A 17,768-nucleotide genomic window follows, 5' to 3' on the forward strand; every position below is an offset into this window, starting at 1 on the left:
AAAGTTTGTGCTAAAGTTTGTGCTAAAGTTTGGACTAAAGTTTGGGCTAAAGTTTGTGCTAAAGTTTGGACTAAAGTTTGGGGTAAAGTTGGGGTAAAGTTTGTGCTAAAGTTTGGGCTAAAGTTTGGACTAAAGTTTGGGCTAAAGTCTGGACTAAAGTTTGGGCTAAAGTTTGGGCTAAAGTTTGGGGGTAAAGTCTGGGCTAAAGTCTGGGCTAAAGTCTGGGGTAAAGTTTGGGTGTAAAGTTTGGGCTAAAGTTTGGGTGTAAAGTTTGGGGCTAAAGTTTGGGCTAAAGTTTGGGCTAAAGTTTGGGTGTAAAGTTTGGGCTAAAGTTTGGGCTAAAGTTGGGGTAAAGTTTGGACTAAAGTTTGGGCTAAAGTTTGGGGGTAAAGTTTGGACTAAAGTTTGGACTAAAGTTTGGGCTAAAGTTTGGGCTAAAGTTTGTGCTAAAGTTTGTGCTAAAGTTTGGGCTAAAGTTAGGGCAAAGTTTGGGCTAAAGTTTGGACTAAAGTTTGGACTAAAGTTTGGGCTAAAGTTTGGGCTAAAGTTTGGGTAAAGTTTGGGCTAAAGTTTGGACTAAAGTTTGGGTTAAAGTTTGGGTTAAAGTTTGGGCTAAAGTTTGGGCTAAAGTTTGGGCTAAAGTTTGGACTAAAGTTTGGGCTAAAGTCTGGGCTAAAGTTTGGGCTAAAGTCTGGGGGTAAAGTTTGGACTAAAGTTTGGGGTAAAGTTGGGGTAAAGTTTGTGCTAAAGTTTGGACTAAAGTCTGGGCTAAAGTTTGGACTAAAGTTTGGGGTAAAGTTGGGGTAAAGTTTGTGCTAAAGTTTGGACTAAAGTTTGGGGTAAAGTTGGGGTAAAGTTTGTGCTAAAGTTTGGGCTAAAGTTTGGACTAAAGTTTGGGCTAAAGTCTGGGCTAAAGTCTGGACTAAAGTTTGGGCTAAAGTTTGGGCTAAAGTTTGGGGGTAAAGTCTGGGCTAAAGTCTGGGCTAAAGTTTGGGCTAAAGTTGGGCTAAAGTCTGGGCTAAAGTCTGGGCTAAAGTTTGGGTGTAAAGTTTGGGTGTAAAGTTTGGGGCTAAAGTTTGGGCTAAAGTTTGGGTGTAAAGTTTGGGCTAAAGTTTGGGGCTAAAGTTTGGGCTAAAGTTTGGGTGTAAAGTTTGGGCTAAAGTTTGGGGCTAAAGTTTGGGCTAAAGTTTGGGTGTAAAGTTTGGGCTAAAGTTTGGGCTAAAGTTGGGGTAAAGTTTGGGCTAAAGTTTGGGCTAAAGTTGGGGTAAAGTTTGGACTAAAGTTTGGGCTAAAGTTTGGGCTAAAGTTTGGGTAAAGTTTGGGCTAAAGTTTGGACTAAAGTTTGGACTAAAGTTTGGACTAAAGTTTGGGGGTAAAGTTTGGGCTAAAGTTTGGGCTAAAGTTTGGGCTAAAGTTGGGGTAAAGTTGGGGTAAAGTTTGGGCTTAGTTTGGGGGTAAAGTTTGGACTAAAGTTTGGGCTAAAGTTTGGGCTAAAGTTTGGGTGTAAAGTTTGGGCTAAAGTTTGGGCTAAAGTTTGGGGGCAAAGTTTGGGGGTAAAGTTTGGGCTAAAGTTTGGGGCTAAAGTTTGTGCTAAAGTTTGGGCTAAAGTTGGGGTAAAGTTGGGGTAAAGTTTGGGCTAAAGTTTGGGCTAAGTTTGGGGGTAAAGTTTGTGCTAAAGTTTGGACTAAAGTTTGGGGTAAAGTTTGGGGTAAAGTTGGGGTAAAGTTTGTGCTAAAGTTTGGACTAAAGTTTGGGCTAAAGTCTGGGCTAAAGTTTGGGCTAAAGTCTGGGGGTAAAGTTTGGACTAAAGTTTGGACTAAAGTTTGGGGTAAAGTTTGTGCTAAAGTTTGGACTAAAGTCTGGGCTAAAGTTTGGGCTAAAGTTTGGACTAAAGTTTGGGGTAAAGTTGGGGTAAAGTTTGTGCTAAAGTTTGGGCTAAAGTTTGGGCTAAAGTCTGGACTAAAGTTTGGGCCAAAGTTTGGGCTAAAGTTTGGGGGTAAAGTCTGGGCTAAAGTCTGGGCTAAAGTTTGGGCTAAAGTCTGGGCTAAAGTCTGGGCTAAAGTTTGGGGCTAAAGTTTGGGGCTAAAGTTTGGGGCTAAAGTTTGGGCTAAAGTTTGGGCTAAAGTTTGGGGTAAAGTTTGGGCTAAAGTTTGGGCTAAAGTTTGGACTAAAGTTTGGGCTAAAGTTTGGGCTAAAGTTTGGACTAAAGTTTGGGCTAAAGTTTGTGCTAAAGTTTGGGTAAAGTTTGGGCTAAAGTTTGGGCTAAGTTTGGGCTAAAGTTTGGGCTAAGTTTGGGTTAAAGTTTGGGCTAAAGTTTGGCTAAAGTTTGTGCTAAAGTTTGGACTAAAGTTTGGGTAAAGTTTGGGTTAAAGTTTGTGCTAAAGTTTGGGGCTAAAGTTTGGGCTAAAGTTTGTGCTAAAGTTTGTGCTAAAGTTTGGACTAAAGTTTGTGCTAAAGTTTGTGCTAAAGTTTGGACTAAAGTTTGTGCTAAAGTTTGGACTAAAGTTTGGGCTAAAGTTTGGGGCTAAAGTTTGGACTAAAGTTTGGACTAAAGTTTGTGCTAAAGTTTGGGGCTAAAGTTTGGGTAAAGTTTGGGCTAAAGTTTGTGCTAAAGTTTGGACTAAAGTTTATGCTAAAGTTTGGAGCTAAAGTTTGGGTAAAGTTTGGGCTAAAGTTTGGGTAAAGTTTGGGCTAAAGTTTGGACTAAAGTTTGGGCTAAAGTTTGTGCAAAAGTTTGGACTAAAGTTTGGGCTAAAGTTTGTGCTAAAGTTTGTGCTAAAGTTTGGACTAAAGTTTGGGCTAAAGTTTGTGCTAAAGTTTGGACTAAAGTTTGGGGTAAAGTTGGGGTAAAGTTTGTGCTAAAGTTTGGGCTAAAGTTTGGACTAAAGTTTGGGCTAAAGTCTGGACTAAAGTTTGGGCTAAAGTTTGGGCTAAAGTTTGGGGGTAAAGTCTGGGCTAAAGTTTGGGCTAAAGTCTGGGCTAAAGTCTGGGCTAAAGTCTGGGGTAAAGTTTGGGTGTAAAGTTTGGGCTAAAGTTTGGGTGTAAAGTTTGGGGCTAAAGTTTGGGCTAAAGTTTGGGCTAAAGTTTGGGCTAAAGTTGGGGTAAAGTTTGGACTAAAGTTTGGGCTAAAGTTTGGGGGTAAAGTTTGGACTAAAGTTTGGACTAAAGTTTGGGCTAAAGTTTGGGCTAAAGTTTGTGCTAAAGTTTGTGCTAAAGTTTGGGCTAAAGTTAGGGCAAAGTTTGGGCTAAAGTTTGGACTAAAGTTTGGGCTAAAGTTTGGGCTAAAGTTTGGGTAAAGTTTGGGCTAAAGTTTGGACTAAAGTTTGGGCTAAAGTTTGGGTTAAAGTTTGGGTTAAAGTTTGGGCTAAAGTTTGGGCTAAAGTTTGGGCTAAAGTTTGTGCTAAAGTTTGTGCTAAAGTTTGGGTTAATGTTTGGGTTAAAGTTTGGGCTAAAGTTTGGGCTAAAGTTTGGACTAAAGTTTGGACTAAAGTTTGGACTAAAGTTTGGGCTAAAGTTTGGGGCTAAAGTTTGGACTAAAGTTTGGACTAAAGTTTGTGCTAAAGTTTGGGGCTAAAGTTTGGGTAAAGTTTGGGCTAAAGTTTGGCTAAAGTTTGTGCTAAAGTTTGGACTAAAGTTTGGGTTAAAGTTTGTGCTAAAGTTTGGAGCTAAAGTTTGGGTAAAGTTTGGGCTAAAGTTTGGGTAAAGTTTGGGCTAAAGTTTGTGCTAAAGTTTGGGTAAAGTTTGGACTAAAGTTTGGGCTAAAGTTTGGACTAAAGTTTGGGCTAAAGTTTGTGCTAAAGTTTGTGCTAAAGTTTGGACTAAAGTTTGGGCTAAAGTTTGTGCTAAAGTTTGGACTAAAGTTTGGGGTAAAGTTGGGGTAAAGTTTGTGCTAAAGTTTGGGCTAAAGTTTGGGCTAAAGTCTGGGCTAAAGTTTGGGGGTAAAGTCTGGGCTAAAGTTTGGGCTAAAGTCTGGGCTAAAGTCTGGACTAAAGTTTGGACTAAAGTTTGTGCTAAAGTTTGGACTAAAGTTTTGTGCTAAAGTTTGGGGCTAAAGTTTGGGTAAAGTTTGGGCTAAAGTTTGGCTAAAGTTTGGGCTAAAGTTTGTGCTAAAGTTTGGACTAAAGTTTGGGTTAAAGTTTGTGCTAAAGTTTGGAGCTAAAGTTTGGGTAAAGTTTGGGCTAAAGTTTGGGTAAAGTTTGGGCTAAAGTTTGGGTAAAGTTTGGGCTAAAGTTTGTGCAAAAGTTTGGACTAAAGTTTGGACTAAAGTTTGGGGTAAAGTTGGGGTAAAGTTTGGGCTAAAGTTTGGACTAAAGTTTGGGCTAAAGTCTGGACTAAAGTTTGGGCTAAAGTTTGGGGGTAAAGTCTGGGCTAAAGTTTGGGCTAAAGTCTGGGCTAAAGTCTGGGCTAAAGTTTGGGGCTAAAGTTTGGGTGTAAAGTTTGGGCTAAAGTTTGGGCTAAAGTTTGGGCTAAAGTTTGGGCTAAAGTTGGGGTAAAGTTTGGACTAAAGTTTGGGCTAAAGTTTGGGGGTAAAGTTTGGACTAAAGTTTGGACTAAAGTTTGGGCTAAAGTTTGTGCTAAAGTTTGGGCTAAAGTTTGGGCTAAAGTTTGGACTAAAGTTTGGACTAAAGTTTGGGCTAAAGTTTGGGTAAAGTTTGGACTAAAGTTTGGACTAAAGTTTGGGCTAAGTTTGGGTTAAAGTTTGGGCTAAAGTTTGGGTAAAGTTTGTGCTAAAGTTTGTGCTAAAGTTTGTGCTAAAGTTTGTGCTAAAGTTTGGACTAAAGTTTGGACTAAAGTTTGGACTAAAGTTTGTGCTAAAGTTTGGGGCTAAAGTTTGGGTAAAGTTTGGGCTAAAGTTTGGCTAAAGTTTGGGCTAAAGTTTGGACTAAAGTTTGGACTAAAGTTTGTGCTAAAGTTTGGGGCTAAAGTTTGGGTAAAGTTTGGGTTAAAGTTTGTGGCTAAAGTTTGGGTAAAGTTTGTGCTAAAGTTTGTGCTAAAGTTTGGGCTACAGTTTGGGGTAAAGTTTGTGCTAAAGTTTATGCTAAAGTTTGGGCTAAAGTTTGGGCTACAGTTTGGGGTAAAGTTTGGGGTAAAGTTAGTGGCTAAAGTTTGTGCTAAAGTTTATGCTAAAGTTTGGGGTAAAGTTTGTGCTAAAGTTTGGGGTAAAGTTAGTGGCTAAAGATTGTGCTACAGTTTGTGCTAAAGTTTGTGCTAAAGTTTGGGTAAAGTTTGGGCTAAAGTTTGGGGCTAAAGTTTGGGGGTAAAGTTTGGGGGTAAAGTTTGGGCTAAAGTTTGGGCTAAAGTTGGGGTAAAGTTGGGGTAAAGTTTGGGCTAAAGTTTGGGCTTAGTTTGGGGGTAAAGTTTGTGCTAAAGTTTGGACTAAAGTTTGGGCTAAAGTTGGGGTAAAGTTTGGGGCTAAAGTTTGGGTGTAAAGTTTGGGCTAAAGTTTGGGTGTAAAGTTTGGGCTAAAGTCTGGGCTAAAGTTTGGGCTAAAGTTTGGGCTAAAGTTTGGGGGCAACGTTTGGGGGTAAAGTTTGGGCTAAAGTTTGGGGCCAAAGTTTGTGCTAAAGTTTGGGCTAAAGTTGGGGTAAAGTTGGGGTAAAGTTTGGGCTAAAGTTTGGGCTAAAGTTTGGGGGTAAAGTTTGGGCTAAAGTTTGGGCTAAAGTTTGGGGGTAAAGTTTGGGCTAAGTTTGGGGGTAAAGTTTGTGCTAAAGTTTGGACTAAAGTTTGGGGTAAAGTTGGACTAAAGTTTGGGTAAAGTTTGGGCTAAAGTTTGGGCTAAAGTTTGGACTAAAGTTTGGGCTAAAGTCTGGGCTAAAGTTTGGGCTAAAGTCTGGGGGTAAAGTTTGGACTAAAGTTTGGGGTAAAGTTGGGGTAAAGTTTGTGCTAAAGTTTGGACTAAAGTCTGGGCTAAAGTTTGGGCTAAAGTTTGGACTAAAGTTTGGGGTAAAGTTGGGGTAAAGTTTGTGCTAAAGTTTGGACTAAAGTTTGGGGTAAAGTTGGGGTAAAGTTTGTGCTAAAGTTTGGGCTAAAGTTTGGACTAAAGTTTGGGCTAAAGTCTGGGCTAAAGTCTGGACTAAAGTTTGGGCTAAAGTTTGGGCTAAATTTTGGGGGTAAAGTCTGGGCTAAAGTCTGGGCTAAAGTTTGGGCTAAAGTTGGGCTAAAGTCTGGGCTAAAGTCTGGGCTAAAGTTTGGGTGTAAAGTTTGGGTGTAAAGTTTGGGGCTAAAGTTTGGGCTAAAGTTTGGGTGTAAAGTTTGGGCTAAAGTTTGGGGCTAAAGTTTGGGCTAAAGTTTGGGTGTAAAGTTTGGGCTAAAGTTTGGGGCTAAAGTTTGGGCTAAAGTTTGGGTGTAAAGTTTGGGCTAAAGTTTGGGCTAAAGTTGGGGTAAAGTTTGGGCTAAAGTTTGGGCTAAAGTTTGGGCTAAAGTTTGGGTAAAGTTTGGGCTAAAGTTTGGACTAAAGTTTGGACTAAAGTTTGGGGGTAAAGTTTGGGGGTAAAGTTTGGGCTAAAGTTTGGGCTAAAGTTTGGGCTAAAGTTGGGGTAAAGTTGGGGTAAAGTTTGGGCTAAAGTTTGGGCTTAGTTTGGGGGTAAAGTTTGGGCTAAAGTTTGGGCTAAAGTTTGGGTGTAAAGTTTGGGCTAAAGTTTGGGCTAAAGTTTGGGGGCAAAGTTTGGGGGTAAAGTTTGGGCTAAAGTTTGGGGCTAAAGTTTGTGCTAAAGTTTGGGCTAAAGTTGGGGTAAAGTTTGGGCTAAAGTTTGGGCTAAGTTTGGGGGTAAAGTTTGTGCTAAAGTTTGGACTAAAGTTTGGGGTAAAGTTTGGGGTAAAGTTGGGGTAAAGTTTGTGCTAAAGTTTGGACTAAAGTTTGGGCTAAAGTCTGGGCTAAAGTTTGGGCTAAAGTCTGGGGGTAAAGTTTGGACTAAAGTTTGGACTAAAGTTTGGGGTAAAGTTTGTGCTAAAGTTTGGACTAAAGTCTGGGCTAAAGTTTGGGCTAAAGTTTGGACTAAAGTTTGGGGTAAAGTTTGTGCTAAAGTTTGGACTAAAGTTTGGGGTAAAGTTGGGGTAAAGTTTGTGCTAAAGTTTGGGCTAAAGTTTGGGCTAAAGTCTGGACTAAAGTTTGGGCCAAAGTTTGGGCTAAAGTTTGGGGGTAAAGTCTGGGCTAAAGTCTGGGCTAAAGTTTGGGCTAAAGTCTGGGCTAAAGTCTGGGCTAAAGTTTGGGTGTAAAGTTTGGGGCTAAAGTTTGGGGCTAAAGTTTGGGCTAAAGTTTGGGGTAAAGTTTGGGCTAAAGTTTGGGCTAAAGTTTGGACTAAAGTTTGGGCTAAAGTTTGTGCTAAAGTTTGTGCTAAAGTTTGGGTAAAGTTTGGGCTAAAGTTTGGGCTAAAGTTTGGGCTAAAGTTTGGGCTAAAGTTTGGACTAAAGTTTGGGCTAAGTTTGGGTTAAAGTTTGGGCTAAAGTTTGGCTAAAGTTTGTGCTAAAGTTTGGACTAAAGTTTGGGTAAACTTTGGGTTAAAGTTTGTGCTAAAGTTTGGGGCTAAAGTTTGTGCTAAAGTTTGTGCTAAAGTTTGGACTAAAGTTTGTGCTAAAGTTTGTGCTAAAGTTTGGACTAAAGTTTGGCTAAAGTTTGGGGCTAAAGTTTGGACTAAAGTTTGGACTAAAGTTTGTGCTAAAGTTTGGGGCTAAAGTTTGGGTAAAGTTTGGGCTAAAGTTTGTGCTAAAGTTTGTGCAAAAGTTTGGACTAAAGTTTGGGCTAAAGTTTGTGCTAAAGTTTGGACTAAAGTTTGGGGTAAAGTTGGGGTAAAGTTTGTGCTAAAGTTTGGGCTAAAGTTTGGACTAAAGTTTGGGCTAAAGTCTGGACTAAAGTTTGGGCTAAAGTTTGGGCTAAAGTTTGGGGGTAAAGTCTGGGCTAAAGTTTGGGCTAAAGTCTGGGCTAAAGTCTGGGCTAAAGTCTGGGGTAAAGTTTGGGTGTAAAGTTTGGGCTAAAGTTTGGGTGTAAAGTTTGGGGCTAAAGTTTGGGGCTAAAGTTTGGGCTAAAGTTTGGGCTAAAGTTTGGGTGTAAAGTTTGGGCTAAAGTTTGGGCTAAAGTTGGGGTAAAGTTTGGACTAAAGTTTGGGCTAAAGTTTGGGGGTAAAGTTTGGACTAAAGTTTGGACTAAAGTTTGGGCTAAAGTTTGGGCTAAAGTTTGGGCTAAAGTTTGTGCTAAAGTTTGGGCTAAAGTTAGGGCAAAGTTTGGGCTAAAGTTTGGACTAAAGTTTGGACTAAAGTTTGGGCTAAAGTTTGGGCTAAAGTTTGGGTAAAGTTTGGGCTAAAGTTTGGGCTAAAGTTTGGGCTAAAGTTTGGACTAAAGTTTGGGCTAAAGTCTGGGCTAAAGTTTGGGCTAAAGTCTGGGGGTAAAGTTTGGACTAAAGTTTGGGGTAAAGTTGGGGTAAAGTTTGTGCTAAAGTTTGGACTAAAGTCTGGGCTAAAGTTTGGACTAAAGTTTGGGGTAAAGTTGGGGTAAAGTTTGTGCTAAAGTTTGGACTAAAGTTTGGGGTAAAGTTGGGGTAAAGTTTGTGCTAAATTTTGGGCTAAAGTTTGGACTAAAGTTTGGGCTAAAGTCTGGGCTAAAGTCTGGACTAAAGTTTGGGCTAAAGTTTGGGCTAAAGTTTGGGGGTAAAGTCTGGGCTAAAGTCTGGGCTAAAGTTTGGGCTAAAGTTGGGCTAAAGTCTGGGCTAAAGTCTGGGCTAAAGTTTGGGTGTAAAGTTTGGGTGTAAAGTTTGGGGCTAAAGTTTGGGCTAAAGTTTGGGTGTAAAGTTTGGGCTAAAGTTTGGGGCTAAAGTTTGGGCTAAAGTTTGGGTGTAAAGTTTGGGCTAAAGTTTGGGGCTAAAGTTTGGGCTAAAGTTTGGGTGTAAAGTTTGGGCTAAAGTTTGGGCTAAAGTTGGGGTAAAGTTTGGGTGTAAAGTTTGGGCTAAAGTTTGTGCTAAAGTTTGGGCTAAAGTTTGGGTAAAGTTTGGGCTAAAGTTTGGGCTAAAGTTTGGGTGTAAAGTTTGGGCTAAAGTTTGTGCTAAAGTTTGGGCTAAAGTTTGGGTAAAGTTTGGGCTAAAGTTTGGACTAAAGTTTGGACTAAAGTTTGGACTAAAGTTTGGGAGTAAAGTTTGGGCTAAAGTTTGGGCTAAAGTTTGGGCTAAAGTTGGGGTAAAGTTGGGGTAAAGTTTGGGCTAAAGTTTGGGCTTAGTTTGGGGGTAAAGTTTGGACTAAAGTTTGGGCTAAAGTTTGGGCTAAAGTTTGGGTGTAAAGTTTGGGCTAAAGTTTGGGCTAAAGTTTGGGGGCAAAGTTTGGGGGTAAAGTTTGGGCTAAAGTTTGGGGCTAAAGTTTGTGCTAAAGTTTGGGCTAAAGTTGGGGTAAAGTTGGGGTAAAGTTTGGGCTAAAGTTTGGGCTAAGTTTGGGGGTAAAGTTTGTGCTAAAGTTTGGACTAAAGTTTGGGGTAAAGTTTGGGGTAAAGTTGGGGTAAAGTTTGTGCTAAAGTTTGGACTAAAGTTTGGGCTAAAGTCTGGGCTAAAGTTTGGGCTAAAGTCTGGGGGTAAAGTTTGGACTAAAGTTTGGACTAAAGTTTGGGGTAAAGTTTGTGCTAAAGTTTGGACTAAAGTCTGGGCTAAAGTTTGGGCTAAAGTTTGGACTAAAGTTTGGGGTAAAGTTGGGGTAAAGTTTGTGCTAAAGTTTGGGCTAAAGTTTGGGCTAAAGTCTGGACTAAAGTTTGGGCCAAAGTTTGGGCTAAAGTTTGGGGGTAAAGTCTGGGCTAAAGTCTGGGCTAAAGTTTGGGCTAAAGTCTGGGCTAAAGTCTGGGCTAAAGTTTGGGTGTAAAGTTTGGGGCTAAAGTTTGGGGCTAAAGTTTGGGCTAAAGTTTGGGGTAAAGTTTGGGCTAAAGTTTGGGCTAAAGTTTGGACTAAAGTTTGGGCTAAAGTTTGGGCTAAAGTTTGGACTAAAGTTTGGGCTAAAGTTTGTGCTAAAGTTTGGGCTAAAGTTTGGGCTAAAGTTTGGGCTAAGTTTGGGCTAAAGTTTGGGCTAAGTTTGGGTTAAAGTTTGGGCTAAAGTTTGGCTAAAGTTTGTGCTAAAGTTTGGACTAAAGTTTGGGTAAAGTTTGGGTTAAAGTTTGTGCTAAAGTTTGGGGCTAAAGTTTGGGCTAAAGTTTGTGCTAAAGTTTGTGCTAAAGTTTGGACTAAAGTTTGTGCTAAAGTTTGTGCTAAAGTTTGGACTAAAGTTTGTGCTAAAGTTTGGGCTAAAGTTTGGGGCTAAAGTTTGGACTAAAGTTTGTGCTAAAGTTTGGGGCAAGTTTGGGCTAAAGTTTGTGCTAAAGTTTGGACTAAAGTTTGTGCTAAAGTTTGGAGCTAAAGTTTGGGTAAAGTTTGGGCTAAAGTTTGGGTAAAGTTTGGGCTAAAGTTTGGACTAAAGTTTGGGCTAAAGTTTGTGCAAAAGTTTGGACTAAAGTTTGGGCTAAAGTTTGTGCTAAAGTTTGTGCTAAAGTTTGGACTAAAGTTTGGGCTAAAGTTTGTGCTAAAGTTTGGACTAAAGTTTGGGGTAAAGTTGGGGTAAAGTTTGTGCTAAAGTTTGGGCTAAAGTTTGGACTAAAGTTTGGGCTAAAGTCTGGACTAAAGTTTGGGCTAAAGTTTGGGCTAAAGTTTGGGGGTAAAGTCTGGGCTAAAGTTTGGGCTAAAGTCTGGGCTAAAGTCTGGGCTAAAGTCTGGGGTAAAGTTTGGGTGTAAAGTTTGGGCTAAAGTTTGGGTGTAAAGTTTGGGGCTAAAGTTTGGGCTAAAGTTTGGGCTAAAGTTTGGGCTAAAGTTTGGGGTAAAGTTTGGACTAAAGTTTGGGCTAAAGTTTGGGGGTAAAGTTTGGACTAAAGTTTGGACTAAAGTTTGGGCTAAAGTTTGGGCTAAAGTTTGTGCTAAAGTTTGTGCTAAAGTTTGGGCTAAAGTTAGGGCAAAGTTTGGACTAAAGTTTGGACTAAAGTTTGGGCTAAAGTTTGGGCTAAAGTTTGGGTAAAGTTTGGGCTAAAGTTTGGACTAAAGTTTGGGCTAAAGTTTGGGTTAAAGTTTGGGTTAAAGTTTGGGCTAAAGTTTGGGCTAAAGTTTGTGCTAAAGTTTGGGCTAAAGTTTGTGCTAAAGTTTGGGTTAATGTTTGGGTTAAAGTTTGGGCTAAAGTTTGGGCTAAAGTTTGGACTAAAGTTTGGACTAAAGTTTGGACTAAAGTTTGGGCTAAAGTTTGGGGCTAAAGTTTGGACTAAAGTTTGGACTAAAGTTTGGGCTAAAGTTTGGGGCTAAAGTTTGGGTAAAGTTTGGGCTAAAGTTTGGCTAAAGTTTGTGCTAAAGTTTGGACTAAAGTTTGGGTTAAAGTTTGTGCTAAAGTTTGGAGCTAAAGTTTGGGTAAAGTTTGGAGCTAAAGTTTGGGTAAAGTTTGGGCTAAAGTTTGTGCTAAAGTTTGGGTAAAGTTTGGACTAAAGTTTGGGCTAAAGTTTGGACTAAAGTTTGGGCTAAAGTTTGTGCTAAAGTTTGTGCTAAAGTTTGGACTAAAGTTTGTGCTAAAGTTTGGACTAAAGTTTGGGGTAAAGTTGGGGTAAAGTTTGTGCTAAAGTTTGTGCTAAAGTTTGGGCTAAAGTCTGGGCTAAAGTTTGGGCTAAAGTTTGGGCTAAAGTTTGGGGGTAAAGTCTGGGCTAAAGTTTGGGCTAAAGTCTGGGCTAAAGTCTGGACTAAAGTTTGGACTAAAGTTTGTGCTAAAGTTTGGACTAAAGTTTGGGGCTAAAGTTTGGACTAAAGTTTGTGCTAAAGTTTGGGGCTAAAGTTTGGGTAAAGTTTGGGCTAAAGTTTGGCTAAAGTTTGGGCTAAAGTTTGGACTAAAGTTTGGGTTAAAGTTTGTGCTAAAGTTTGGAGCTAAAGTTTGGGTAAAGTTTGGGCTAAAGTTTGGGTAAAGTTTGTGCTAAAGTTTGGGTAAAGTTTGGGCTAAAGTTTGTGCAAAAGTTTGGACTAAAGTTTGGGCTAAAGTTTGTGCTAAAGTTTGTGCTAAAGTTTGGACTAAAGTTTGGACTAAAGTTGGGGTAAAGTTGGGGTAAAGTTTGGGCTAAAGTTTGGACTAAAGTTTGGGCTAAAGTCTGGACTAAAGTTTGGGCTAAAGTTTGGGCTAAAGTTTGGGGGTAAAGTCTGGGCTAAAGTTTGGGCTAAAGTCTGGGCTAAAGTTTGGGGCTAAAGTTTGGGGCTAAAGTTTGGGGCTAAAGTTTGGGTGTAAAGTTTGGGCTAAAGTTTGGGCTAAAGTTTGGGCTAAAGTTTGGGCTAAAGTTTGGGCTAAAGTTGGGGTAAAGTTTGGACTAAAGTTTGGGCTAAAGTTTGGGGGTAAAGTTTGGACTAAAGTTTGGACTAAAGTTTGGGCTAAAGTTTGTGCTAAAGTTTGGGCTAAAGTTTGGGCTAAAGTTTGGACTAAAGTTTGGACTAAAGTTTGGGCTAAAGTTTGGGTAAAGTTTGGACTAAAGTTTGGGCTAAGTTTGGGTTAAAGTTTGGGCTAAAGTTTGGGCTAAAGTTTGGGCTAAAGTTTGGGTAAAGTTTGGGTTAAAGTTTGTGCTAAAGTTTGTGCTAAAGTTTGTGCTAAAGTTTGTGCTAAAGTTTGGGGCTAAAGTTTGGGTAAAGTTTGGGTTAAAGTTTGGGCTAAAGTTTGTGCTAAAGTTTGGACTAAAGTTTGGACTAAAGTTTGGGCTAAAGTTTGGGTTAAAGTTTGGGGCTAAAGTTTGTGCTAAAGTTTGGACTAAAGTTTGGGCTAAAGTGTGGACTAAAGTTTGGGGCTAAAGTTTGTGCTAAAGTTTGGACTAAAGTTTGGGCTAAAGTGTGGACTAAAGTTTGGGGCTAAAGTTTGTGCTAAAGTTTGGACTAAAGTTTGGGCTAAAGTTTGGGCTAAAGTTTGGGCTAAAGTTTGGGGCTAAAGTTTGTGCTAAAGTTTGGACTAAAGTTTGTGCTAAAGTTTGTGCTAAAGTTTGGGGCTAAAGTTTGTGCTAAAGTTTGGACTAAAGTTTGGGCTAAAGTTTGGGCTAAAGTTTGGGCTAAAGCTGGAGGATAAAAACAAGGCAGAATGAATCGTTTTCAAAGTAGTAAAAAATAAAATAAAATAAAAAATAAAATAAGAATAGATAGAAGAAAAAAATAAATGAATAATAAAAAATAAAAAAATAATAATAACGATAATAATAATAACAGAATACAATAAATACATTTAAAAGGCATAAGATATTATTCCTAAAACATTATCCTAGAGAACAGCCTAAGGCTAGGATCTAAGTTAAACACCATACATAAATAGTTAAAAGGGATATAAGAAGGATAAGAAGGAAATCAATTAAAAGCCAAGTTAAAAAGGTGTGTCTCGAGCCTGCTTTTAAACAAATTAACAGTCTCTGAGGCTCTCCGGCAGGCCCTCCCACAGACCTGGGCCACAGTAATGGAAGAATGCCTCACTGTGGGTTAAATGATGAGCGGAATCAGAATAAAAGCTTTGAGGTGAGGACGCTTCATTGGGTCTGTGTGATGTTTTCAGGGAGGGCGGCGAGGACGGAGACAGCCAGGGGGACGGCAGCAGCCAGCCGGACACCATCTCCATCGCCTCCAGGACCTCCCAGAACACCATGGACAGCGACAAGGTAGGAAAACCCGACTGAGCACGTGCGCAGGTGAGGGCAGGTGACGAGCTGATGACCCGCAGCTGCCTCTGTGCTACGGGGTTTCCCGGGCGGCTACTATGGGCAGCAGCAGGGGCAGCAGAGCTCTGAGAGAGGCACAAACCTGTGGAGTTTCTGACGTAAAGTCATGAGGAGCCATGAAAAACCTCTTCAGCTTGTGTTCAGGCGTCTGCGCTGATGCCGCCTACCAACCCGCCGCGCACATCCAAGTAAGACGTTTGTTTTGGTGCTCGCATCACGCTGCAAAAGCAGCATAAAGAACCCGTCGGTTTGACTGATTTATTCAGTCAGTCTGTGTGTTGATCCAGTTTTAGCTCTGATCAGCAGATTATTTCTGGATATTTGCTGAACTGAAGAGTGTTTCCAGGTGTTTTGTCTCCAGGTGTTCAGGCTGGTTCTGGGACGCAGGTGTGTTTGACAGCAGCCAGCAACAGTTAAACGTGCAGATTTTTGAATGGAATTTGGTGCTGTTGTTCCGGATATTCTATCCATATATTTCTGGATATAAATAAAGATATAAATATATTTCTGGATATTTGCCAAACTGAAGAGTGTTTCCAGGTGTTTTGTCTCCAGGTGTTCAGCCTGGTTCAGGGACGCAGTTGTGTTTGACAGCAGCTAGCAACGTTTAAACGTGCAGATTTTTGAATGGAGTTTGGTGCAGTTGTTCCGACTGCAGCTTTGACCTGATTTATTCAGTCAGTCTGGTCACTGTATCTTGATCCAGTTTTAGCTCTGATCAGCAGATTATTTCTGGATATTTGCTGAACTGAAGAGTGTTTCCAGGTGTTTTGTCTCCAGGTGTTCAGGCTGGTTCTGGTTCAGGTGTGTTTGACAGCAGCCAGCAACGGTTAAACGTGCAGATTTTTGAATGGAGTTTGGTGTGGTTGTTCCGGCTCCGCAGCTTTGACCTGATTTCCCTCCCCTTCTTCATGCTGCTGCTCACACACACACTCATGTTACACACTGTGGCCTTTTCACCGTGCACGCCCACACACTGCCCGACCTCTAAATGTCACACACACACACACACACACACACTCTAACGCTGCTGTTCACGCCTCATCTTTCCTTTGGCTGTCGTCTCAGCGGACATCTCAAACTTTTCTTTGTTTCTGTGCACGTGCGCATCGTGCACGTGCATTCACACGGCCTGTCCGCGGCCTCCTCCCGAATCTTTCCAGCTCTTTGGGAGTGTGGGTGTGTTGTTGCTCCGCTCGGGTTTATTGTTTTGAGGATTTGGACGACTCCAGCCGGCTATTTTCGGCTCCTCCTCTGCTGTTTTCCTGAAAACGTCAAAGAGCAGAAGCATTTGGTGTCACTTCTGTGACGCTTCAGTGAGCCGTCCCTTTGTGTTGGTCTACAAGTGTTTTTAGAAACTGTTGGATCATCTTAAATGGCACGTTTGAGGAGGCCTGACCGTGGTGGAAAGTTGAGAAAGCGGTGGAAACGGGGTGGTGTTTGTTATCTCCTGTGAGGAGGGTGGAGCAGCTCCATCTCTGATGGGTTCCCGTGGATCTGTGATCCAAAAAGCTGATCTCTTCCAGTAAAGACGGGGCTGCGCCACCTTGGATGAAGCATCTATTGTTCAAGGTGCAGCTCGTCAGAAGGTGTCGGACCGTCTCTGAACTTAAAAAGGAGGGAAAACCGAATATCTGAGTCGGTCACAAACAGCTGAGGAATAACTCCGTTAGGGAGCTCAGCAGTTTCCTGTTTTTCTGGCAGAAACTGTGTTTACTGTGAGGAAAAGTGGAGTTAAAATAGCTTCCAGTGAGGTGTGTTTAGTCTGGTCCTGAACTCGCTGTCGTCTGGTTTCCAACCCGTCACTGAACTCGTTTTCAGGCTCAATAAGTTGGTTTTAGACCTAAAATCTGCGAGTTAAATGTGAGTTAAATGTGAGTTAACTGAAAGTTAAGTGCGAGTTAAATGTGAGTTAATTGCGAGTTAAATGTGAGTTAATTGCGAGTTAACTGAAAGTTAACTGAGAGTTAACTGCGATTTAAATGTGAGTTAACTGCGATTTAAATGCGAGTTAACTGAAAGTTAACTGAGAGTTAACTGCGATTTAAATGCGAGTTAACTGAGAGTTAACTGCGATTTAAATGTGAGTTAACTGAAAGTTAACTGAGAGTTAAGTGCGATTTAAATGTGAGTTAACTGCGATTTAAATGCGATTTAAATGTGAGTTAACTGAAAGTTAACTGAGAGTTAAGTGCGATTTAAATGTGAGTTAACTGCGATTTAAATGCGATTTAAATGCGAGTTAACTGAAAGTTAACTGAGAGTTAAATGTGAGTTAATTGCGAGTTAACTGCGATTTAAATGCGAGTTAAATGAGAGTTAACTGAGAGTTAAGTGCGAGTTTAACAGAATCGTGGAGACGTTTCTGCTGTAAACGAGTGAAAACATGAACGCTCCGGCAGCCGAGCAGCAGCCCCGAGTTGACCTTTGACCCCTCGGGTCGGCCAGTGAGGGTTTACCCCCTCATTCTTCACTTCTCAGTAAATGTTCCCACTTCTTTATCCTCTCTCATTGAACGGACAGGCAGCAGAAAAACCTGATCGGTTAAAAAGCTCGTGAGCAGAACTCCTGGGACTGGGACATCCCTGGTAGGAATGAGTCCTCCTGGTTGGTCTGGACCAGGTCTGGTTCTGGTTTGACCTTCTGAGTGAAGGCCAGGCCTCTGATCTGGGCCTCTCCTCCTCCCTTTGCATCTTTCTCCTCCTTCAGCAGAACCAGCTTCCTCTCCCAGTCTTCTCACCTCTGTTTGTTTCCCTCCGTCTCCTCGTGTTCTGTAATAATAACCCGGCGTTGGCAGTCAGATGTTCCACTGTCTGGCTTTAGAGGATGTGTGTGTTCAGGGTGGGAAGCTTCTGTTTCTGGTGGTTTTATTTGATGAATGCCTCGCCGTGCTTTTCTCCTCGCCTCTGCACAGTTGTTTATTTGCCCCTCTGCTTCTCTTTCTCAGCCAGTCAGCCTTTTATTTGCTTATTTTTTTAGTTTTAATCATCTTTATGCACATTTCCTGTCGGTGTCCTCCCACTCGCTCTGCAGTTAAGGCTGTAGTATAAACAGCTGAGTGTTATGTGGCGTCTTTACTCTCGCCGTAGCAGTTTGAATGGGAGGCGTTGTCATTTATTTCAACGTCTATAAATCTGGCGCTTGGTATATGTGCCAGTGAGTTCATGTTTCAGTCCTGGTTTCCATCGGACGCAGTTGCGTTTGGGCTGAAAAGCATTTTATTTCAGGATATTTTACAAAAGATCTGCCCAACTGTACAAACTCATCAAATTTTTTACCTGTTTGACAAAAAGTATGCAAATGTGCAAGATGTTGCTTCAAAAAACCTCTCATGGCCTGAAAAGTGCTTGTGTGACTGTAAGCTAACAGGGATCGATGAATATTCTGACCTGGTTCCGCCCACACTCAAGTGATGCTGCCAAGTTACTATTTGTTGGTTTTTGGAAGAAAAAAGTGTCTTTTGCTCAAGCCTCAGCGTCCTTCTGTTCTCTGCTAGCTTCCTTCTGTTCTCTGCTAGCTTCCTTCTGTTCTCTGCTAGCTTCCTTCTGTTCTCTGCTAGCGTCCTTCTGTTCTCTGCTAGCGTCCTTCTGTTCTCTGCTAGCGTCCTTCTGTTCTCTGCTAGCGTCCTTCTTTTCTCTGCTAGCATCCTTCTGCTCACTGCTAGCTGCTTTCTGTTCTCTGCTAGCTTCCTTCTGCTCTCTGCTAGCTGCTTTCTGTTCTCTGCTAGCGTCCTTCTGTTCTCTGCTAGCGTCCTTCTGTTCTCTGCTATCGTCCTTCTGTTCTCTGCTAGCGTCCTTCTTTTCTCTGCTAGCATCCTTCTGCTCACTGCTAGCTGCTTTCTGTTCTCTGCTAGCTTCCTTCTGCTCTCTGCTAGCTGCTTTCTGTTCTCTGCTAGCTTCCTTCTGTTCTCTGCTAGCTTCCTTCTGTTCTCCGCTAGCTTCCTTCTGTTCTCCGCTAGCTTCCTTCTGTTCTCTACTAGCGTCCTTCTGTTCTCTGCTAGCGTCCTTCTGTTCTCTGCTAGCGTCCTTCTGTTCTCTGCTAGCGTCCTTCTGTTCTCTGCTAGCGTCCTTCT

General features: G+C 41.4%; 1 protein-coding gene across 5 annotated transcripts in view; it reads left to right on the forward strand.

The window, feature by feature from the left end:
* Positions 1-17,768, forward strand: part of kalrna (kalirin RhoGEF kinase a) — a 253,945-nt gene that overhangs the window by 157,586 nt on the left and 78,591 nt on the right. For all 5 annotated transcript variants that reach the window (XM_075480381.1, XM_075480382.1, XM_075480384.1 and 2 more), the window contains exon 38: positions 13,534-13,636. In XM_075480381.1, coding sequence (XP_075336496.1) covers positions 13,534-13,636 — 103 coding nt within the window. The remainder of the gene's footprint in view (positions 1-13,533; positions 13,637-17,768) is intronic.

This window comes from Odontesthes bonariensis, chromosome 12 (assembly GCF_027942865.1).
Source record: "Odontesthes bonariensis isolate fOdoBon6 chromosome 12, fOdoBon6.hap1, whole genome shotgun sequence".
Classification (NCBI taxonomy): domain Eukaryota; kingdom Metazoa; phylum Chordata; class Actinopteri; order Atheriniformes; family Atherinopsidae; genus Odontesthes; species Odontesthes bonariensis.